Genomic DNA, 25,166 nt, shown 5'->3' on the forward strand with positions numbered 1-25,166 from the left:
AAACCATTAACTGTAGTTGCCTCAAGGTTGAAGCGGGTATTGGATTGAAGAGAAGAAGGGAGTATCTTTTTACTTCATACATACTTCTTTATTATTTGAATTTATTATAATGCACATGTTATGTTTTATTTTTATAAAAGATTTAAATAAAACTAGGCTAGACCAGACCATGGAATAAAAGTATTATGAAAGAAACAAAAATTAATTACTTCTCTCATTGTAAGTGCAACCCACAGATAGCCTCCAGTGACTTGGGGAGGGAAAAGAACAACATTAATCAAAGATATAATGGAACCGCTGGAGGACAGTGGATCATAGCCTTGAAGAATCCAAGAAATGGCAAAGTGCAGACCGCAAATTCCAATAATAAAATAATTATGTTTAAAAAAAAAACACAGGAAAAAAGTGAAAAGAATGCTGTCAAAATCACCACCATGTCTCTATCTATGACTTGCTAATAATCCTTGAGTAGAGAGCGGACAAACATCTATGATGAAATCTATTTATAATGCTAGTACTGCAAAGGAACACCTGCCTTGTGGAGTGACTGTGCTATATATGGCTGTTATTGTGTGTATACCTTATTTACTTACATTCTTCTAATCATCCATCCATCCATGCAGTAAACATATAGGGTAAGAGGGATACAGAGACGACAGACAGTCCTGTGAGGGGAGAAACTTGTTTAGCACTGGTTCTCCAGTACCTGGAACATAGTAGGGGCTCAATAAATATTTGTTGAATGAATGCATGGGCTCCCATCCAGTGAGAAAACAGAAAAGTAAACAGACAACTAAAAGGCAGTACAGGCTTCCAGCTCCATCCATGTCCATGCAAAGGACATGATCTTGTTCCTTTTTATGACTGCGTAGTATTCTATGGTGTATACATATCACAATTTTCTTTGTCCAGTCTATAACTGATGAGCATCTGGGTTGATTCCATGTCTTTGCTATTGTGAATAGTGCTGCAATGAGCATATGTGTGCATGTATCTTAATAACAAACTAATTTATTTTCCTTTGGTTATATACCAAAGTTATAGTGTGTTCTCAATATTTATAATGTATAAAGTGTTCCTTCATATTAGAAAAAATGGACTAAGGACATGAACAGACTACTCACACAAGAAATACAAATGGTGAACAAACATGAAAAAATATTAAACCTCAGTAGGCATCAAGTTAAATATAGGTACAGCAATGACAGATTATTTTTCTGTTAGTTGGGGAAAAAAACGAAAAACAAAAAAGCTGATAATGAGTTGGTGAGTATGCCAAGAAAGCGAGTAATGGAATTGATAGGTCAAATGATATTTCTGCCTCTAGGTCACTGAAGAATTGCCACACTGTCTTCCACAATAGTTGAACTAATTTATACTCTCATCACCAGTGTAAATGAATTCCTTTTTCTCTGCAACCTTGACAGCATCTGTTGTTTTTTGACTTGTTAATAATAGACATTCTGATTGGCATGAGATGATATCTCATTGTGGTTTTAATTTGCATTTCTCTAATGAGTGATGTTGAGCTTTTTTTCATATTTTTATTGGCCACGTGTATGTCTTCTTTTGAGAAGTGTCTGTTCATGTCCTTTGCCCACTTTTTAATGTTTTTTTTTCTTGTAATTTGTTTAAGTTCCTTGTAGACTCTGGATATTAGATCTTTGAGTACTAGTATTTTGAAAAGAATCTTTTTTTTTTTTTCTGAGAGGTAGGTCTCAACCGTGGGCTTAAAATATTCAGTACATCATACTATAAAAAGTTGTGCTGTCCTATTCACAATAGCAAAGACTTGGAATCAACCCAAATGTCCATCAGTGACAGATTGGATTAAGAAAATGTGGCACATATACACCATGGAATACTATGCAGCCATAAAAAAGGATGAGTTTGTGTCCTTTGTAGGGACATGGATGCAGCTGGAAACCATCATTCTTAGCAAACTATCACAAGAACAGAAAACCAAACACCGCATGTTCTCACTCATAGGTGGGAACTGAACAACGAGATCACTTGGACTCAGGAAGGGGAACATCACACACCGGGGCCTATCATGGGGAGGGGGGAGGGGGGAGGGATTGCATTGGGAGTTATACCTGATGTAAATGACGAGTTGATGGGTGCAGCAGACTAACATGGCACAAGTATACATATGTAACAAACCTGCATGTTATGCACATGTACCCTACAACTTAAAGTATAATAATAATAAATAAATTAAAAAAAAAAAAAAAAAAGTTGTGCTGTCATCCGTGCTTTGTTCTCCCACTCATAGAGCACAGGTAGAGCAGGCACAGCCTAGTTTTTAAGGGTCCTAGGATTTTTGAAATGGTAAATGAGCATTGACTTCAACTTGAAGTCACCAGCTGCATTAGACTCCTACTAAGAGAGTCAACCTGTCCTTTAAAGCTGTGAAGCCAGGCATTGATTTCTCTCTAGCTCTGAAAGTCCTAGATTGGTATCTTTCAACAAAAGGCTGTTTCCTCTACAATGAAAATCTGTTTAGTGTAGCCAGCGTCATCAATTACCTTAGCTAGATCTTCTGGACAACTTGATGTAGCTTCTATATCAGCAGTTGCTGCTACGTCTTGCACGCGCCTTGTTCCTTGGTCACCCCCAACTTTGCAATTTTATGTTAGGAAGATGGCTTCTTTTTTTAAACCTTATGAGCCTACCTCTGCTAGCTTGCAACTTTTTTTCTGCAGCTTCCTCACCTCTCAGCCCTCATAGGATTGCAGAGAGTTAGGGCCTTGCACTGCATTAGGCTTTGGCTTCAGGGAGTGTTGTAGCTGGTCTGACTGTCTATCCAGACCACTAAATCCCTATCAGCAATAAGGGTGTGTTGCTTTTTTTTTTTTTTTTAAATCGTTCCTGTAGCACTTTGTATTTTCTTCAAGAACTTTTCCTTTGCATTCACAACTGGCACACCTCATTTGACTGTGCTTTTGTGTTTCACATATGTTGTTGTTGTTGTTGTTGTTGTTTTACAGATTGAAGGTTTGTAGCAAGCCCATGTCTGTCAGCCCCATTTTTCCAACAGTGAATGCTCTTTCATGTATCTGTGTCACATTTTGGTAATTCTCACAATATTTCAAACTTTATTATTATATCCTTTATGGTGGTCTGTGATCAGTGATCTTTGGTGTTACAATTGTAATTGATTTGTAATGGCCTATAAGTGTTCAAGTGAAAGGAAGAGTCACATGTCTCTCACTTTAAATTGAAAGATGGAGGTGATTAAGCTTATTGAGGAAAGCATGTCAAAAGCCAAAGTAGGCCAAAAATTAGGCTTCTTGTGTCAAGCATAATGCTGTTGCACACATAGTGGACTACAGTATAAACATGCACTGGGAAACCAAAAAATATGTGTGACTCACTTTATTGTGACATTCACTTTATTGTGGCAGTCTTACCAGACCTGTAATATTTCCAAGGTATGCCTGTATTTGCAGTACAATGATAGAGATATGAACAGGCAAATCAGAGATGGGACACATAAGACTACTAGGAAGGCCCTGGAAGACATCCTCAGGGAGGCTATGCTTGGACTAAATGTTGAGAAATGAGTAGAAGCCTGCCAGGTAAAAAAGTAGAAAAGGTTATCCCAGGCAGAAGAACCAACATAAACAAAGGAACATAGTCATGAAAGAGCAGGGCTTAATTTTTTATTGCATATTTTCATGACTTGATTCAGGTAATCAGATGTCCCAGAAAATACCCCAAATTTTAAAAAATATCTTAAGTTTTAAAAATTCTTATGGTAATGTCATGTAACTTCCTGTCTAATGTCAGATCTAATCATGTTAAACACATTTTGCAAGGGTGCCATATGGCAAAGGGCTTTTATTTCAGGTAAATGGTGAAATTGTTGGTCCTTTTATTATTTTTTAAATTTTTATTTATTTATTTTTGAGGTGGGGTCTCACTCTGACACCCAGGCTGGAGGGTAGTGGCAGAACCATAGTTCCCCACAGTCTTGAACTCCTGGGCTCAAGGGATCCTCCAGAGTAGCTGGGAATATAGGCATGCACCACCACACCCAGCTAATTTTTAAAAATTTATGTAGAGGCGGGGTCTCGCTATATTGATCAGGTTCATCTCAAACTCCTGGCCTCCTCGAGCAGGGCTTGTTTAAAAAGCTGAAAGTCATTTATTATGGTTAAAGCATGAGGGGAGGAGGCTAGAAAGATAAAGTCTGGATCACAGAAGACCTTGGGAGCCTTGCTGACTTTGGGTTTTATCTGAAGAGAATGTCTTTAAGAAGACAATCAGATTTATATTCTTAAAAGATGCAGACAAATACGTATTTGTCTTTAATTTGTATATGCTTTACAAGGATTAATTCATTTAATTCTCATAACAAACTATGGAGTAGGTACCATTATTCTCCCCATTTTGCAGTAGAGAAAACTGAGGCACAAAGGGGTTAATAATTTGCCCAAGGTGACCTGACACCGTGGTGGAACTGAGTTAAAAACCCAGACATTCTGGATCCAGTGCCCATGCCCTTTTCCACTATGCTTTACTCTCTTTGTGTTTCTTCAAGATGTGTGTGTTTTCTTACGAAAGGGGAATAAAAAATTTTTTCACGTAATTTCTTCCATACCACCTACCAACCAAGATAGAATGTTCCTTGGTCTTGCAAATAGAGTCATTCAGCAGTTCAGTAGTCTGTCTGTCTTTTCTCCATTTCCTCAGGATTCACTTTCCTCTTACCACTTAGCTGCTTCTTATCCCTTTTAGTCTGGATTTTTAATTTTAGTTTCAGGGGTACATGTGCAGATTTGCTATATAGGTCAATTGCATGTCACAGGAGTTTGATGTACAGTTTGTTTTGTCACGCAGGTAATAAGCATAGGTAGTTTTTCTATCCTCACCCTTCTCCCACCCTCCACCCTCAAGTAGGCCCTGGTCTGGTATCTGTTGTTTGCTTCTTTGTGTCCATAGGTACTGAATGTTTAGCTCCCACTTATAAGTGAGAACCTGCAGTATTTTGTTTTCTGTTGCAGTGTTTGCTTAAGATGATGACCTCCAGCTCTATCCATGTTGCTGCAAAGGATGTGATCTCATTCTTTTTTATGGCTGTATAGCATTCTATTTTGTGTATATACCACAGGTTTTTTCCTTATCTAGTCTACCATTGATGGGCATTTAGGTTGATTCCATGTCTTTGCTGATGTAAATAGGGCCACAATAAACATACACATACATGTTTCTTTATGATAGAAATATTCCTTCAGATATACCCAATAATGGGATTGCTGGGTCAAATGGTAATTCTGCTTTGAGTTCTTTGAGAAATCACCACACTGCTTTCCACCGTGGTTTGTGGAAACCCTTTACACTCCCACCAGCAGTGTACAAGCGTTTCCCGTTCTTCACAACCTTTCCAGCATCTGTTATTTTTTGACATTTTAATAATGGTCATTCTGACTGGTATGTGATGATATCTCATTTTGGTTTTGATTTGTATTTCTTTAATGATCAGTGATCATATTTTCATATGCTTGTTGGCCACATATATGTCTTCTTTTAAGAAATGTCTGTTCATGTCCTTTGCCCACCTTTTAATGGGGTTCGTTTTTTGCTTATAAATTTGTTTAAGTTCCATATAGACTCTGGATGTTAGACCTTTGTCAGATGCATAGTGTGCAGATATTTTCTCCCATGCTGTAGAGTGTCTGTTTATTCTGTTGATAGTTTTGTGTGTGTGTGTGTGTGTGTGTATGTTGTTTGTGCGTTTGTTTGTTTGCTCTGCAGACTCTCATTTAATTAGGTCCCATTTGTCAATTTTTGTTTTTGTTGCAGTTGCGTTTGGAGTCTTCATCATGGAATTTTTGCCAGGGCCTGTGTCCAGAATGATATTTCCTAAGTTGTCTTCCAGGGTTTTCATAGTTTTAGGTTTTACATTTAAGTCTTTAATTCATCTTGAGTTGATTTTTGTATGTGGTGTAAGTAAGGGGTCCAATTTCAGTCTTCTGCATATGGCTAGCCAGTTAGCCCAGCACCATTTGTTGAATAGGGAGTCCTTTCCCCATTGCTTATTTTTGTCAACTTTGTCAAAGATCAGATGGTCGTAAATATGTGGCATTATTTCTGACCTCTTTATATTTTGTTCCACTGGTCTTTGTGTCTGTTTTTGTACCAGTATCATGCTGTTTTGGTTACTATAGCTTGTAGTATGCTTTGAAGTCAGATCATGTGATGCTTCCACCTTTGTTCTTTTTGCTTAGCATTGCTTTGGCTATTCGGTCTCTTTTTTGGTTCCATATGAATTTTAAAATAGTTTTTTCTAATTCTGCGAAGAATGTCGTTGGTAGTTTGATAGAAATAGCATTGAATCTGCAAATTGCTTTGGGCAATATGGCCGTTTTAACAATCTTCTTCCTATCCATGAGCTTGGAATGTTTTTCTGTTTGCTTGTGTCACCCCTGATTTCTTTAAGCAATGATTTGTAATTCTCGTTGTAAAGATCTTTCACTTCCCTGGTTAGCTGTATTTTATTCTCTTTGTGGCTATTGTGAATGGGATTGTGTTCTTGTTTTGGTTCTCAGTCTGTATGGTGTTGTATAGAAATGCTACTGATTTTTGTGCATTGATTTTGTATCCTGAGACTTTTGTGCATTGATTTTGTATCCTGAAGTTGTTTATCAGATCAGGGAGCTTTTGGGCAGAGACAGTGGGGTTTTCTAGGTATAGAATCATATCGTCTACAAACAGGGATAGTTTGACTTCCTTTCTTCCTATGTGAATGCCTTTTATTTCTTTCTCTTTCCTTATTGCTCTGACTAAGAATTCCAGTGTAATATTGAATAGGGTAGTGAGAGAGGGCATCCTTGTTTTGTTCTGGATTTCAAAGGGGTATGCTTCTAGCATTTGCTCGTTTAGTATGATGTTGGCTGTGGGTTTTCCATAGAGGGCTCTTACTATTTTGAAGTATGTTCCCTCAGTGCCTAGTTTGTTGAGGGTTTTTAACACTATGATATGTTGAATTTTAAAAGCCTTTTCTGCATCTATTGAGATGATCATGTGGTTTTTTGTTTGTGTTGTTTATGTGATGAATCACATTTGTTGATTTGCATATGTTGAACCAACCTTGCATCCCAGGGTTAAAGTCTACTTGATCATGATGGATTTGCTTTTTTGTATGCTGCTGGATTTGGTTTGCTGGTATTTTGTTGTGGATTTTTGCATCTACGTTCATCAATCTCTTTTAGTCTTATTCCCTGTCTCTGTCCTCCCTTTTCTGTAAACCCTTTGGCTTCCAAGGTACCCAGTGTAGCTCCAGCAACTAAAGAGGCAAGGTGGGAGTTGTCTGAGCCTTTTTCTTCTAGAATCAAAGGTGCACATACCACAAATCTCAAAAAATGCAAAGAGGTAGAGTACGCAATATGACAATTTTTTTTTTTTTTTTTTTGGAAAGACAGTCTCGCTCTGTCGCCCAGCGGGAGTGCAGTGGCACAATCATGTCTCACTGTAATCACGACCCCCTGGGCTCCAGTGAACCTGCTACCTCAGCCTCCCAAGAAGCTGGGACCACAGGTACATGCCACCACACCCAGCTATTTTTTATTTTTATTTTTATGTAGAGATGTGTTCTCACTATGTTGCCCAGGCTCGGTCTCAAATTCTTCGCCTCAGGCCATCCTCCTGCCTCAGCCTCCCAAAGTGCTGAGATTACACGCATGAGCCACTGTGCCCAATCAATATGACAATCTTTCACTCACTCTGCAAATAATAGTGATTGTTAGTTCACAGGTATGTACTCTTTGCTTCTAAATTGTATAGGGAGACAGAGGTGAGATGGAGGAAGTAGAGATGAGAAAGAAGAAAGCATGTTCCCCTTCATCAGTGATCTTGCAGTCTTACGCTTTCATTCAGGTTACTATTTTATGACTGGTATTTTGTCAACACAAATGCCATGATGCTGGGAGCAGTGGGTCATCCTGTAATCACACCACTTTTGGAGGCCAAGGTGGGAGGACACTTGAAGCCAGGAATTTAAGACTAGCCTGGGCAACATGTGCCATCTCTACCAAAAAATAATAATAATAAACTGGACATGCTAGTGTGTGCCTGTAGTCCTAGCTACTCAAGAATTTGAGGCAGGAGGGTTGCTTGAGCCCAGGGGTCAAGGCTGCAGTGAGCTGCGATCCCACCACTGCATTCCAGCCAGGGCAACAGAGTGAGACCCTGTCTCAAAAAAAAAAAAAAAAAAAAAACATGATTTTTACTAAACAGATGAGGAAATGTGATTTAGAGGAAAGCTTTGTATACCCAACTTCCATTTCTATGATATTCTGTTAACCACACTGCAGATCCTATACCTCTGCCTCAGGAAATGTTTAATACCTGCCAGACTGGTATTTGGGAGAATTAAGTGGTTAAAGTCATCTAACTCTGTTCTGTATAAGTCTGAACATGCTCCTCTTTTCAAAAGTGTAAATTATTGACCAAAAACAGAAAATGTAGGAGACTATGATTTCAATTTACTTATCTACTGATAAATGTCGTGGTTTTTCTTTAGTAAAGATGAGGAAAACTGACAGATGATAATCTCAAATATTAATAAAGATTTGGGAAAATAGGAACAATCTAGAAACCCAAAACGATGGGAAATATTTTCTTCTTGTTAGAGAAATAGGGTACAGTAATTTATGTTTGGAGACTGGCTTGGGTGGCAGAGTGAGACCCTGTCCCAGAAAAAAAAAAAGAAAAAAACTATTTGGTTGATAACATGGTTTTTATTGTTTTAATTACCTTTTAGTTTTGCTAGATTAATTACTTTTATTTACCATTTATTAAGTTTAACATTCTGCTAAGAAACAATATTTTCAGACTTTCACATTGAAAAGTTCTCCCATCATTAAGCATATACAATTTACCATTTTCAGCAGAGATTCGTTTTCACAACTAGCTCTTCAGGATTATTCCACTGAGCTGAATCTTTATGTGCGGCATGTGAAAAAGTGGTTCGTAGCCTTTTTCTCCTTTCATGAAATACTAGCTTAAACATTAGCACTGCTACTGGGGATAATATTCAGAAGATCATAGGGACATGTAGATTGATATGAGAAGATAATTACTATGTTGAATAGAATTTTAAATGAACATCAAATACTAATTGTTAGTGGTCTTTTTTATTTTTTTAGAAACAGAGTCTTGCTCTGTCACCCAGGCTGGAGTGTGGTGGCATAATCACAGCTCACTGCAGTCTTAAACTTCTGGGCTCAAGTGATCCTCCCACCTTAGCCTCTCAAGTAGGCTGGACTATAGGGACACACTACCACACCTGGCTAATTTTTGTTGTTTTTTGTGGAGATGGGGATCTCACTGTGTTGCCCAGGCTGGTCTTGAACTCCTGGCCTCAAGCTGTCCTCCACCCTCAGACTCCCAAAGTGCTGAAATTACAGACGTGAGCCATCACACCCAGCCAGTAATATGATTTTGTTTTAATTCTTTCATTGTGTATTTTTACTTTATCTCTTCATTTTATACTTTAAACAAATTTAAGATTTGTATAACTTCCAAAGATGTATGCATGGTAATTGTCCTCACAGCGTTGTTTTTAAAGCAAAAGTTAGAGAATGCCCAAACATCTTAAAACAGGAAATTGATTCTTAATTCAGGTATTAGAAATGATGAAGTAGATCTACAGTTATCTATGTAAAAAGTTATTTACCATATCGGTATAAAAATCATAGTTATTTTTTAAAGGTTTACAAAAGCAGACTATAAATTAATCCCTTTTTTTTTTACATCATATGTTTAGAAGTGTAGGAAGAAAACATACCACGATGTTAACAGCAGTTTTCTTTGTGTGGATTTATACATGAGATGGTCTTTACTTTCAACTTTCTGTCTTGCATATTGTCTGAGGTGGTTTTCTAAATTATTAATTACGGTTTTTATAGTTAGTGTGTATAATTTTGCAGGTGGAAAAAATATTTTTAAAATCAAATTTGAAAACGTAAAAGAACCTTGAAGCAATTAAATGCTATTTAAGCATGGAAAAAAAAGTTTGCACAACGCACGCTAATTGTTACCAGCGCTCTAACTTGTTTTTTGCCTGTACTGAAATACTGTTAACACTTGATATGACACATTCTCCCACCCCACAGCTTCTTGTTCCCTTTATTCTTCATTTGTTTCCCTCCACCCCCTTTGAGCTGAAATGGCAGACCTGTCTTATTCCCAGTGTGTACACTCTGAATGGGGGTACAATTTGAGGTGGAACATATACGTCACTGTCATTCTTCTGACATTGAGCCTTACCTTGATCAGTAAGTTAGAATGAATCTTCAGTGTGTTTCACTAAGTTCTATTTAATTAAACACCTATCTTGAGTAATACAGACTTAATTAAGCTATTAAGGATACCCATGTTTCACCCTACTCTTTGCATTCTAGAATGCCAGGAATCAGAACAAGATTATTTTTTTCAAAGGTAGAGAAATGTGACTCAGATTTCACTTTGACCCTTAATGCTCTAATGTCATTACTTAGGCTCAACTGAAAGGCTACATTTTTTAAAAAGTATCCTGGCCAATTGCCAGATATTTTGTATCTGCATTTAGTATTGCTGGTTTAAATCTTGTTGAATCTTGACTGGACTGGTTGAAATGGTAGAGTTTTGGTTTCAACATCTGAGAAAATGAAGGAGAAGAATCACAAAGAGTAGGCAGAGAGGCAAAAGTTTTGAACAAACCCACATACCAGGTAGTCTACTAATTGTGATATAAGTGAATATAGGAAACTGGCTTCTCCCTAGAATAATTATTACAAGATTTGCACAATTCCAGGAACACTTAAGCAGGGTCCTGTTGAGCAGGCTTTCAAAGGCTTTGTTATCATCAGCCTCAGCAGATGGGTTAAAAGGTGGTGTTTCTATTATACGTTTCATATTGAGAACGTATGACCATGAGTGCCTTACAAGGTTAGTCTCAGGATCTTCGTAAGTCGCAGGTGGTGTTGGGCCACAGACATACTTCCATATTCTTTACTATTTTTTTCCTACTAAACATTAGCTTTTGATGATTTTTCTCATTTTCCCTGTTGGTTCCTTCTTACCTGACTGCTCTAATATACCCAAATTCCCAATACCAAAAAAAGGGGAAATAAAAATCAGGGAAAGAGTGAAATTAGAGAATTGGAGGGAAAAGAATAGAATCTGGGATCTTTAGGAACCTACGTTACTTTTCTTTTAATTGCTTTGGTTTTTTTTTTTTTTTTTTGTCTTTTTTTTAAAGAGGGTCTCACTCTTGTCACCCAGGCTGGTGTGCAGTGGCACGATCATAGCTCACTACAGACTCAAACGCCTAGACTCAAGCGATCCTGCTGCCTCAGCCTCTTCAAGTGCTGGTATTACAAGCGTGAGCCACCATGCCCCAATTTTTTTAATAAACGTTGACCCAATCAGTATTCTGGATAGATATCCCAGCACCCTGTAGTTAAGAGGGTGAATTCTGGCTCCAAGCCCGGCTCCACCCCTTGCTCCATGTTGGGCAAGAGATTCAGACTCCTTATGCTCCAGTTTCCTCCTCTGTCAGCTCCTCAGAAATCCATGTCATTAACATATTAGAGTTTTAGGACATGGTAAGTCATGGTAAATGTTGGCTATTATTAACATCTATTAGTATTTCTGTAATAATGAGCTGTGTAGGTTGGATGTTCCCAAATTTTGAGGAAGAAGTGGACTATCTCTCCTGTCTTTCGACTGTGTCCAGCTCAGTCTCTGACGTCTCCTCAGAGAAGGTAATCTGGCAGGAGAATGCCACCTGCCTGTGGTGCTAGACTACGGTAAGGAGTTGTCCAGACCACCAGACTTCTTCCCAAGAGAGCTCATCAAGAGCCCTGGAGTGCCCGCCCACAGCCCACCTGCATTTTCTCCGTGAAATATCTACTTGAAGACAGGCAGCTCACACCTGTAATCCCAGCACTTTGGGAGGCTGAGGCAGGAGGATCACTTGAGTCCAGGAGTTTGAGACCAGCCTGGATTACGTAGTGAGACCCCATCTCTACAAAAAAATTTAAAAATTAGCCAGGCATTTTGCACATGCCTATGGTCCCAGCTATTCAGGAAGCTGAGGCAGGAGGAGGATTGTTTGATCCCAGGAAGTCAAGGCTACAGTGAGCTGTGATCACACCACTGCATTCTAGCCTGGGTGACAGAGCAAGACCCTGTGTCAAAAGAAAAAAAAACCAATACAAGGGGAGCAAGGTGAGAAGTATGTGGTGGGGACAAGGAAAGAGAATAAATAAGACTTGTCAAGAAATATGACAAGAGCTATCAGTAAAACACAGAGAGTTGACTCTTCGGGCAGCTGGTGTGAAATGTAGTCTGTCAGCAGCAGGTCACTGACTCAGCCGCAGCAGTGGTGGTCCAGGTTAGAACAGCAGCTTCTCATCTCCTCCCCTCCCACTCCTTGTGAGTTTCTGAACACTCCTTGCCCCACGGTGCTGGTATTTACTGACTCCCACCTCTGCTTTCCTTGCAGCTGACCCTCTGGTGGGCAGCATCGCCACACAGTACATGACCAACAGAGCAGAGCACGACCGGATGGCCAGACAGTGGACCAAGCGGTACGCCACATAGGGGCCTGCTGCCTGCTGCCCCCGCGGGACCTGTGCAAGCACATTCACCAAGTGCATCGGTAGCCCTGCCCACCCCTCCAGACCTCGGTTCTTATTTTCCTATTTTTATTAAATTTGGAACCATTTTGTGATGGTATGTTGTCCATCTTCCCATCCCACTTCTTCCTGCCCCACTTCCTCTCTCCCACACTCTCTTTTTTCTCTCATTTTATTCCCTTGTTGATTTCTGTTAACTTGAAAGATTTGGGATTTTTTTCCCACCTCATCATAGATGGGAACTTTTGTTTTCAGTGCAAACAATGTTGGAGCTGTAATAGTAAGAGCTTTCTTACAAAGCTTTGTATTACTGTGTGGTTTTGGTTTTTTTTTGTTGTTGTTTATTTGATTTTGATTTTTTTTCCTTTTGTGTGATCTTTGGGAAAACACATTCAGAATTATATCTCGTTTCTACTTAAATGTAGTGCTTAGGGTTAATTTTTTGTACTGAAGTCTTTATTGGTGGGTGCATGCTACTGGGAACAAGTTTTTGTACAAAAGCTTCAATCAGAATCACTGTGCATTACTGAGACTCTGTTTATCACTAGCCTTCTGTCCCTCACGCAGAAGACTGTTGGATTGAACAAAATAATATGTATTTTGATTTACTTAAAGTGCTTGTAAATTTCTTAGGGACCTGCCACTTTTGACTGTGGATCAGTTGATGTACACTTGTATTATTAAAGCACTCAATAAATCACTGTGGCTGATAAATGCACTTCTGGTAACCCGACATTTGCTTTGTGTCCTGGTGACCGCTGTAGCCCTACATGCAGTGAGGCTTGTCTAATTCAATTACAGGTTCAAGTGTATTTTTCATCTCAAAGCTCTAATATTTCTTTGTAGTTGAGTTGCTTAGCATGTGGAATTTCTCCAGCTGTCAGTAGCCTGATGATTTTATGGTTGTTATAGTAGATTGATATTATTTTACGTATTGACTGGACATTCTTTCTGTTACAACCTTCTTTATCAACAATTAAAATATGTAACTCCAAAAATAGCCTTCTTGTGAAAGTGAAGTCTGAGCTAATCATTGTGTTCAGCCACTTTCAACTTTATTTCTCTCAAAATTGTTACAGTGATTGCCCTCAAGCTTTGTTTTGTTCTTTTTTTTTTTTTTTTTTTTTTTTCCCCTCCATGATTTTAGCGAAAGAAGTAAACTCAACTGTATTGGTCACGGTCAGCTCATTCAATGACAGGGGTGTCCATCTGGCTTCACCTTCAGGCTATTTTAGAGTGCAGCTATAGGAGGCAGAGGAAACATGTGGGCGGTGTAGTTTCTAAACACGCTGACTTGCTGATTGATAATTCAGGGTTATTTGTGTAACAAAGCGTGGTGGAAACTCCTACTCCTGCTCCACCAAATACAGTTACAGACCCTACCATACGCTTGGTCTCATTTAAGGAGACATTAACACACCTTCACTGCGGAATAGTAGGATTTATAAACATAAGTCATCCACCTGTAAATACTTTAACATTTAAAATGCCTGATTCAAAAGATATAGTTTTTGTTGTTTTTAACTAGTTAAAAATAAATCCTAAGAAAATACATTTAAATATTGCAAATGCCACTTTTAAACCAAAGTACCTGAGAATATTTTTTGTATTTTTAATAACGATTTTACCATTCATTTTATTTAAAAATATTTCTCAGCATAGCAGGACACTGTATGGTCTCTGATGCACTACTCAACCCTCCAGTTGTAGCAAAAGGAGCCACAGACAGTACATAAATGCATTGGGCAGAGCTATATTCCAGTGAAACTTTATTTAGCACTATCGGCGTGGGATTTGGCCCATTGGTTATAGTTGGCCAATCCCTGATACAGACCACCATAGACTGGGGGTGGATGAGAAACAAATAACTATGTGTCATTTCTTTCTTTAACATAAAATAAATTCAATATAGTACAACACTAATTTTTGGAAAGTTGCTCAGAATGTTTAATTGCCTACAGAGTTTCTTACCACAAAGTTTTTTATTTTTACTTGAATACTTTAGATTTTAAAATTCAGCACTAAAAGCAATGAACCATGGAAAATAAAATTTTATTAAACTGCTTTTTTCCCCTACTTTTGGCTGATTAAACCAAACCCATAATGCTAATACTTTAAGGGCAATCTTTATAGACAATTTTTAAATTAATTTTTTTTTCTGTAACAATGGGGTCTCACTATGTTGCCCAGGCTGGTCTCAAATTCCTGACCTCAAGTGATCCTCTTACCACAGCCTCCAAAATTGTTAGGATTATATAGGCTTGAGCCACCGTAGCCAGCCAACACGCATTTTAAATAATAAATATATTACATTCCACATTTCACATCTACTTGTACATCAGACCATTTTAAAATGTGTTATTATGCCAGGCTTGGTGGCTCACACCTGTAATCCTAGCACTTTGGGACGCCAAGGTGGAGATCGCTTGAGCCCAGGAGTTCGAGACCAGCCTAAGCAACATGGCAAAACCCAGTCTCTGCAAAAAAATACAAAAATGAACTGGGCACGGTGGTGCACGCCTGTAGTCCCCGCCACTCGGGAGGCTGAGGTCGGAGGATCACCTGAACCAACGAAGTCGAGGCTGCAGTAAGCCATAATTGTGCCAGTGCACCCCAGCCTGAACAACAGAGCAAGACCCGTCTCAAAAACAAAACAAAATTTGTGATATTTAGGAACCAAAGATTACAACAACTCTAGTAGAAATTCTAGTCACTGACCTGTTTGTTTTCCTGTGACCCATTTTTAGGTTTAGTGCCAATCTGTGATATGAAGAGGCTGTAAAACTTCTCTCCCCAACTTTATAAATTATTAATACTTCATGACAAACGTACACAGCCCTCAAAATGTAAAAACTAGAGAAACTCCAGAGAAGCCAACAAACGTAGTACAGCTTAAGTCTAGATTTCAAATAACATGATAATTTTACTTGAAATCTGTAATCACAGCAGGCAATACAATTTCAATAAATTTTTTTAAATGCATGTAAAATAAGATTTAAGAGTAATTTGACACTCAGTAAACAAAATTGTTTAAAAATACAGGGATAACATTTCTAAAAGTTAGGAATTATTTTGTACCATAATAATACTAAACTTTTCACACTACTTACTGCCAGGTATAGTATTTGTAGCTATGTTAGATGAAGTATTGGCAGATCCTTGACGGAGGCAAGACCATTGGTTATTGAGGAAATGGTTTGAGATTATATTTGTTGATCTTAAATCATTCAAAAGGTTGTGTCCTTAATTTGTAATCAAGCTGCAAATAAGTGGAACATTGTTTATCTGTTCTACAGGAATCCACTGATGACAGCAATTGCAGAAGTAGTCAGTCTTTTCTTCTTATTCCAAGATTAGGAAGTAAATGTGGAAGTTCATCATGTAAACTTATTTAGGAATTAAAAAGAAAGGAAATAATATGTATTCATATGTATTCAGAATGTACTATAGCAGGCTATCATAAGTCATCTAATAAAAGCTCAGCCTACCCCTTAAGGGTGTAGGTGGCCCTCAGTCAGAAAAAGCTAACCAGGTGCCAAAGCAAGATTGCCATTCAAGCATGTGACACCAGAGCCCTTGCTGTCAACTGCAAAACCACATACACCTTTCCTTTGACTATGAGGGCATACCATAAAAATGAATTGGCGTAATTCAGTCTTAGAGTCAAGGAGGAGTCTTATTCCTAAGTGGTGGGGTTTTGCCATCTTCAAAAAATGGGAAAAAAAATGTTGAAGAAAATGGGGACTTGCTATTAGATGGGAGACCAAACAGGAGGGACCGGCATTCTAGTCTTAGAGGTACTGCATGCAGATTTGACCCGCCATGGGGAAACGGGTCGCTTGGAAAACCCCTGAACTTCTGTACTACAATAAAAGGGGTGTTAATTATTGTCAGGCAGGGCAACTTTTTAATGTATTTTTAAAAAGAGAGGCCTTCATACTTAATAATGAAAACAGTTGAAATGATACCCAAAAAGCCCAACCAGAGTATCCTGACCACCTGCATTTTATTGCAAGGTGGCTTTATAACTGTCAGAATGTCCCTACTGTACAGGACACTTTCATATGTGGACCAGGACTGCGAGCCAAATGAGCGCACCCTGTACCCGAGCTAGTCCTACACTAGTCCTCAGAGGCAATGAAGAGCTGACCTAGTTATAGTCTGAACCCTAATGTTTTAAGCTACAGCAGCTCTGGAATCTTTGGGAGTTGAGACCATCAAGGAGTTAGAGTAGCTTGGCCTCTGTGGACCTTCCACGGTAGCCTTGCGTTTCCCCACATCCATGCTGCCGCCTTGGGAGCCAACTGGAACATTCATTCTCTGCTAAGTAGAAGGAATGTTCACATTCCTTTCACTCTCGCGTTCCACCAGGAGCACTGGTAATGTGGGTTAAGGTTATCTTAAAACAGAATGTCTTATGTCTCAGGAACCCCTTGGTTCTGGACAAACCAAGACCGTAGGTCACATGAGCTTTTGTGCTCAGAGTTCCAAGGGAAGATCACAGGCAATGCCTAGGACCAGTTTTTCCCATAGAAATGTTTTACTTAAGGACAGTGTTTTCCTTGATGCACAATGATCCCTTTAGAAGAGAAGTGCACTCTACTGTATGAGAAACCCTGCCCTTCTCTCCGGCTTCCACACCTAGGCCTCTTCATTCATTTCCTGCTTCTGAAGGCCTCTGAGGGATTTAAACCAACTGCAGCCTTTCTTTACATCTCCGAACATGGCTTAAGGTATGTATGTCTTTCTGTGAGGGAACAGGAGTAGTCTGAAGACTAATAAGCTTTTTGAGAGGATTTCTTAAAAGGAACGTGTGTGAATTTTTAAACATGGGACCCACACAGGAAAATGGAGGAGATGTGGTAACTACTGATCTGTCTTATGTGTCTATAAATCCATACAGTCAAAGTGGGGGCCAACCCCAGTTAATCCAGAATGCCCAGTGTCAGAGTTTTCACTTCTGGTTACGGAAGGAAACCTTACCCACTAACCTTGGCAACCTTTGGAGCTGTGTGACTCCCAGTCCCCCTCTCACAGCATCCCCTCCTTCCCCGCAACATGACCCTCATCCGTCTTTTTAAAAATTAGATAGGAGGTTAGAGTTCAGGATGACAGTCGCATCCTGGTTTATAGGAAATTGAGGCCTCCTGAGAAATCATGTCAAGCTATGCAAGAGAAAAGTAACAGATGCTTTACAATTGGTGCCTCTGAGCACATTGAGAAACGCCAATCAAGATTCTTGTATTTAATCCATAGTTGTACAAAGGGGCAGTGCGAGGTCACACTCTGCTGATGAGCCTGCCGCTGTGCTAAAATTGCCTAGAAGTAAGATGATCACATTCTTCACTGTCTGTTCAGTCTCCAACTTGAAACTACTGACAAACAGGTAAATACATGACGACGATGGCCGCCACCATGAACTTTGACAATTTTAGTCTGTCCTTTAGACCAGCAACTGACTTGATGCTCACCACCAAACAGCTCTCAAGTACTGTGATTTGAAAATCAAAGCAGTGGATGGTCAGTTGTTAGAAACCTCTGATGAGAAACTCCAGAAGCCATTATTAATTCCCCAGAGACCCCATTCACTTTAAGCAATCTATGAGGAAATTATGTTAAATTCCAGCATGACTGTGCATTTTTACTTAAATGTAAAACATATGCCTGTGTTAAAGAATCCCCAAATTCCCATGTGTTCTTAATGGGTGTAGTAAAATACTAGGGTGTACTTGTCAGTCCGGATTTGGGCTGCTGGATTTGGGGGCAATGGTAATGTTTAGTTATTGCTTGGATTTTTTTTTTTACAGATTTATGGGGTTACAAGTAAATTTCTGTTACATGGATAGCTTACAACTTTTTAATAGTCAAATGGGAGAGAGGAAAAAATAGGTTTATATAAAAATTGTTTTTTAATATAACAATAAAATTTTTATAAAGTGAGTATTTTTAAAGTACGTTTACATAAAGATACTACCTTGCTAGGTACTACAAAATAATCTAGAGACTGTATGTATTAAACCCCCAATATGTTTGTAAGCAATTTGCACTTCATCTGTTTTGTGGATTAAGAGGTCACAGGGTAAATTGCTGGGTCCGCACAGTCAAGGGAGAATCAGAAATGGGCTGTCGTTAAGAAGAATAGAAATTTTGTCAGAGTGGTATTATTATTATTTATGGCAAGAGATTGAGAGTGTATCCTCTATTTACGGAAGATGAATGGGGAACTATAATTCTTTCTGAGGCAGAGTCTATAAATTATCCCTAATATCCATTCTCCTTTTCTTCCTTTTATTGTAAATGGAAATATTGGAGTTGCAGCGGGGCATGTGGCCACCCCACTAGAAACTAAATTCCCCAACCTCCATGTGATAGGTTGATTACAAACAATGGTCCCAGTCCTTCCCAATGTCTACATCTTTTGCAGCTTCTTTCATGAAAAGGTGGAGTCTTTGTTCCCCACTTGACTGGCCTCATGATTTGCTTTGACCAGGAGACTCTGGAAGTTATCTTGTGCCAGTTTCCAGCCTTGGCCTCCAGAAGTCTTACACGCTTCCCCACTTTCTTGGATTCCTTTCATGCCTTGAGAGTAAACCCCAGGCTAGCCTGCCAGAAGGTGAGAGATCATGTGGAGAAGAACTGAGACGATCCTAGACCAACCAATCCCGCCATACATGCAGGAACCCAGCCAAGATCAGAGCCACCTACCCCATGTGTGTCTGATAGCAGATGCTGCATCAGCCCGACCAAGACCAGATAAACTGTCCACCTGATCCTTACATTTGTGAGCAATAGTAGAAGGTATTGATTTAAGCCAGTAAGCCAGTGGTTTGTTACGCAGCAATACCTAACACATTTCATTAAGCTAGGCATAGCTGTGGAACAAAATTCTGGTCAAAAGAAGTGAACTGAAGTGATGGGAGCACATTGGCAGATCTCATCCTGTAAAATGAAGCGGCCCACCCTTCACTCCCTCTTTATTCTTTCCTGTGATGCGAAATGTAGGTGTGGTGCTGGTGAGCCCATTGGGACCTTGTCAACAAGGGCAGGAATATGGAGCAGCAAGACTAAAGTTGTTCAGTTTTGAACCTGTTGAGATTTCAGTACCTTGAATACATCCAAGTAGAAGTGTTGGGTCACTGGATATACTAGCCTCCTATTCAGGAGAGCACAGTCCAGCATGGTAGCTATGACACTGGAAATCATCAGAGTATAAAGGGGAATGCAATTATGAGAGACAATGAGATTACTTGGGGAGATTAAGTGTAGAATGAGAAGACAAAGAAGACCAGAACCAAGCCTTGCAGGTGAATCACATGACTTGCCATCTGTCCTGCCCAAAATGTCCTAAGATGACATGTTAAAACATTTTTAAGTGTGCTTATTTTAAAAATAATATACCTGCACTTTGGAAGGCTGAGGCGAGTGAATCACCTGAGGTCAGAAGTTCAAGACCAGCCTGGGCAATATGGTGAAACCCCATCTCTAATAAAAATAAAAAAATTAACCAGTGGTGGTGGGTGCACACCTGTAATCCCAGCTACTCGGGAGGCTGAGGCAGGAGAATCATTTGAATCTGGGAGGCAGAGGTTGCAGTAAGCCAAGATCGTACCACTGCACTCCAGCCTGAGCAACACAGTGAGACTCTGTCTCAAATAATAATAATGATAAACCTATACTATTTTTTTTTCACTGACTATATTTATATTTGAATGTTAATATCCAACATATATAAAGACCTTCAACATGGTAATAAGATACAGGTAGTTGATCTAATATAGAAAAAGGTAATGAATATGATTAGATAAACCTATACTATTAATGAAAAAAATACCATCAATAGATGAAGTATTCTGAGGAATTATGGGAAGATAAAGCAACTGGAATCATTGATGAAGTCAATAGCGGAAGTGTATGTAAAGTAAAATTCATGATGGAAAACTGCAGCGGTAAGAGCCATGCCAGAGTTAAACTAACTTCCTGCTGCTGAAATGCAGGCCCTGGAGCTCCTGCCCTGGGCTACAAGATGGTGGAGCTGCGAGGTGGCGGGAGCCTGGGCCCCTGAGACCAGAGCACCAAAGTGCCCTGTTCATGCCACCCAGACCCCAGACCTTCCTGTGAAGTCTGTTTTTATCTTCTTTAACCTACCGCTGTGTTGGAGTTTCGGATGTGTGCAGCTGATCTGAGCCTAACAAATGCACACGCCAACTTCACCATGGTGGCCTTTGAGGGAGGGAGGAAACAATACTAGATAGGCACATAGAAAATATTTCAATTTTATCTCTGATTTTTTTTATAAAGATGCAGCCAATAAATACGACAAATACACAGATGTGTGTTATGGTATTATCTTTACTTCTCTCTGTGTAAATTTTTTTCCAAATTAAAATGTTTTAAGGTGAAAAAAACATCATAACTAAGGCTTACCTAAGGGAGGATAGAGTTTCGTTTCTGTATGACACATTTTGGTAAATTTAAATTTTTAGAAGTGAATGTGCATTACTTGTGTAATCAGAAGAAAAATAAAAACATAGCAAAAAGGTCAAATTTGGAATGGTGGAAGCAGCCTGGGTAGAAAATTGTTTCAGTAAGAATTGTTTTGAAAGGAGATGGACTGGGCTGGGCGCGGTGGCTCAGGCCTATAATCCCAGCACTTTAGGAGGCCAAGGCGGGTGGATCACGAGGTCAGGAATTTGAGAACAGCCTGACCAACATGGTGAAACCCCGTCTCTACTAAAAATACAAAAATTAGCCCGGTGTGGTGGCGGGCACCTGTAATCCCAGCTACTCAGGAAGCTGAGGCAGGAGACTCACTTGAACCCGGGAGGCGGAGGTTGCAGTGAGCCGAGACCGCGCCACTGCACTCCACCCTGGGCGACACAGCAAGACTCCATCTCAAAAAAATAAATAAACAAAATAAAAGGAGATGGACTGGGGTGGTAATTTGAGAAAGAGATTTGATCAAGGGAGGAGCTTTAAAAATGGAAGCCACTAGAGCCTGCTTACGATGATAAAAATGACCTAAAAGAGAAAGAAGGGATGGGAATGTCCACTTGCTGCTCAGATCATTGACATCACCTAGGAGCTTGTCAGAAATGCAGAATCTTGGGCCCCTGGCCCAGACTTACTGTATCAGACTCTGCATTTTAGCAAACTCCCCAGGCAATTCACACACGCATTACAGTTGGAGCACTAAGCGGGGGAACAATGGGGGGCACAAGCCTTTTAGTAGGAAGGGCAACTTTTCTGTCATCGCAGGAAGGAAGATCCTGTGGGCTCGTGTAGATGCAGGGAGATTTGGTGGTTTGGAAATGGAAAGATGAGAGAGTCACCCTAACAGTTTCTATTTTCTGAATAAAGAATAAAGCAAGATCACCTTCTAGGAGGCAGAAAGGGAATGTGGGAGGTTGAGAAGAAAGTAAGAAATAGTCATCTCAGGAAGGGAAGAGTAACCTTATAGAAACATGGTAGGATTGCCAGCCAAGGTTGAGTGTCCCCGAGGAGTGTGAGCTCATGAGCTAAAAGAAGTTAAAACTAGTCAGCCAAGTTGTGTAGCTTTGTCCAGCCACATTCAGCACACAAGCAAGAGAAGGCAGGCAGCCAGATAAGAGAATTAAGAAACTGAATTAATGAAGGAACTTACAAGGAACTGATTAAGTGATGGATCCTGAAATCCATCCTGGTCATGAGTGTTCAAAGGCAAGAGGAGGATGGAAGGTAGTACTTACAGATGAAATAGTGGGCTCTCTGGTATTAATACATTTCACTGTATGATTAGACTTTAAGGTTTCGTTATTGACAACATAGTCAAGTTACTATAACTGGAGCAGATCTCCTGCCATTCTGAGTAGAAGAATTACTCTCCACATGGCTCAGGTTTTGAAAACTACTGAGTTTATGCAATTTAGATATATGTGCCACTGTATTTCTCCACGAGTATTGAAAATTGAGGAAATCCTGTAGTCTGAATTACCAGTAAAGGCAATACGGGGTGTCCTGAGATAGGAAAGAGAAGAATCACTAGCATGCTGGCCCGTGCCAGGATCTTTACATCCATTTCCTTCTCTAATCCCCAGGATAAACCCTGTAAGAGAGGCATAATCACCCCCCAGTTTATAAGTGAGGAAAATGCCACAACGAGGTTAAGTAACTTGCCCAAGGTTACCCGGCTAGGAAGAGTGACCCTGTCAGGATTTCGGCCCTCTAGGTTCCAGACCCTTCCTTATACCTTCCCATCTCTCTGTAAAAGATCCCCTTAGTTGTGATCACATGTACAAACAGGTGCACGTGGGCCAGCACACACATTCCACAGTTCTGGCCACATTTTGTTTGGCTAACAAAGTAACGAGACACCCTGTACAGTACATTCTTGGGCGGTGATGTGACTTGCAGAAGACGGAGGTTCTCAAGCATGTGGTAGCATTTCTTATCTGTAGATTTTTAAATGTTGCCCTTCCAGTGGGGGAAAAATTCTTTTAGTACTACTAATGTAGAAGGCTTGAGATTTTAGAAAGCTGTGAAAATCGTGTGCCTTTGGGCAATAGAAATAGATCTCTGTGGCAGAATAAAAAAGGGTAATCTACTAGGACAAGATAATATATATGTATTGTTATTATCACCACCATCGTCACAGTGACTACCCCTGCTGAATACGTACCCAGTAAATATTCAGTATAAAGCATGGAACACGTGGTGTGCATGTATACAAACATGGGGTGTGTATGTGTGTGTGTGTGTGTGTGTGTGTGTGTACAAACATGTAATTTCATTTAATGCTTTCTGTAATCCCCTGAGGTGTGTATTATCCCTATCACATAAATGTGGAAACTAAAACTCAGAGATTTTAATAGATCCAAGCTTGTGTAGCTGCTAAGTGGCAGAGCTGGGTCTCAAACCCGGGTCTGTGTGGCTGTAAAGCCCCATGTGCTCAGGCACAGTGCTGTACCACCCCCCAGTCCGAGTAAACTCGATATATATGATTGTGGATTTACTAACAGATGAAGTAGGAAATTACTGAGTTTATGCAGCCAAAACCCTTGAACCTAAGGAACGTTCAGCATTGTGTCAAATGGACCCCAGGCAAAGCAAAATATTGCATGCCAGCTCCACTGGGTATAATGGCCCCTATTTCCCTATCAAGGGAAAAACAGAGCAGGAGGAAGTTAAAGCAATCCTTACAGACCAGGGTGTTTGGAAGAAGGCAACACGAATCAGTCCCAGAAAAGCGCGGAGTCGCCTCTGCCCTGCAGGAGCCGGCCGTGGTCAGCTCTGTGTCTTCTCTTCCTTCTGACAGTGGGTTGGTTTCTCCGTTTTTCTTTTCTTTTTTTTCCCCCAATCCCCACGGAAAGATTTCCAGTCGTTTTATAGCTGAATTCAGTGGAAAAATAATGTTTATTCGCTTCACAGCCAATTTGGACAGAGCACATTTCTATTCCATAAAACAAGGCATTGATACATTTATGATTCAGAATCACAGGCACATTCCTTGCGTACAGTTGTGGTTCAGGCTGGATAAAATTAAAATGTCACTTTCCTTTTTCTTTCCTGTGGATTCACTTGAGTTGCTCTCATTAGGCAGAACTGGCACTCTTGGGAGAAATGCCAGGCTTCAGAATGAAGGCCTGGTAAATCTAACCTCATCAAGTTGCAGTAGCCCGAAAACAAGACATGAGGTGAACGTCGGCATTAAGTGCACTTCTCTCTCTCTCTCTCTCTCTCACACACACACACACTCAATCTGCCTTCCTTTCTGCCACTTTACTGAATCTACTCACGGATCGCCAATCATCAGAGCCAGCAGCAGCTTCTAGAAGCTGATCTTCAGGCCTCCATAGCAGCCCATGCTGTTAACCCTCCTTCCTGAACTTCTTTTCTCCCTGGGCTCTGGTTCGAATCTCACGTGCCCCAAAGGTGACCTTCCACACTTCTGAATATCTCTGATCCCCGGTTTTCTGTCCTGTGTCCTCTCTCCTTCTCTCTTCCCTGGTGATCTCAGGCACTCAATATGCATTTATTGCATCCCTAGACCACGTACAGTTGCAGAAGAACCGCAAAGATAAAGATGAAGCTTATCCTGTAAGGAACCAAATCTGCCTGATACTATGTATTGTTCCCTTAAGCGGAAGGAAATCCAGCACATTTCCCATCCCCAAAAGGATGCACGGACAAGAGAGCATGAGCTTTGGAATCGGGCGAGCGGGGATTGAGGCCAGTTCCACAACCTCTCACCCCTGGGTTCCTTTCTGCAGACCGGAAATGAAAACACCCCTCTGTGACGTTATATTGTATTCTGTCAAATAGTAGGTGCTGAGTAAATGTTATTATCTACCCCTCTCCTTTCCCAAATTCTTATTCTGACAAGATTTATTGATCCCCTCGTATGGGCAGCCAGACTCTCCTTCATGAGCCAGTGGGCATGGCTGCAGCTGCCTACCCTATTCTTACCCTGTATTCTTCACCCGGAATACTTTTAAAAGGCTAAAATTTAATTAAAAGAGGAAGAGAAAGAAAATGAGTTAAGTAGGGGGCAGGATAGAAACA

General features: G+C 40.0%; 1 protein-coding gene across 2 annotated transcripts in view; it reads left to right on the plus strand.

Annotated features, from left to right (window-relative positions):
* UBE2E2 (ubiquitin conjugating enzyme E2 E2) overlaps nt 1–13,347 on the plus strand; it is a 380,189-nt gene extending 366,842 nt beyond the window's left edge. For both annotated transcript variants that reach the window (XM_017955946.2, XM_017955947.2), the window contains exon 6: nt 12,497–13,347. In XM_017955946.2, the coding sequence (XP_017811435.1) occupies nt 12,497–12,594 (98 nt within the window). In that variant the 3' untranslated portion in view covers nt 12,595–13,347. The remainder of the gene's footprint in view (nt 1–12,496) is intronic.
* The last annotated feature ends 11,819 nt before the right edge of the window (nt 13,348–25,166 follow it).

The sequence above is a fragment of the Papio anubis genome, chromosome 2 (assembly GCF_008728515.1).
Source record: "Papio anubis isolate 15944 chromosome 2, Panubis1.0, whole genome shotgun sequence".
Taxonomy (NCBI): Eukaryota; Metazoa; Chordata; class Mammalia; order Primates; family Cercopithecidae; genus Papio; species Papio anubis.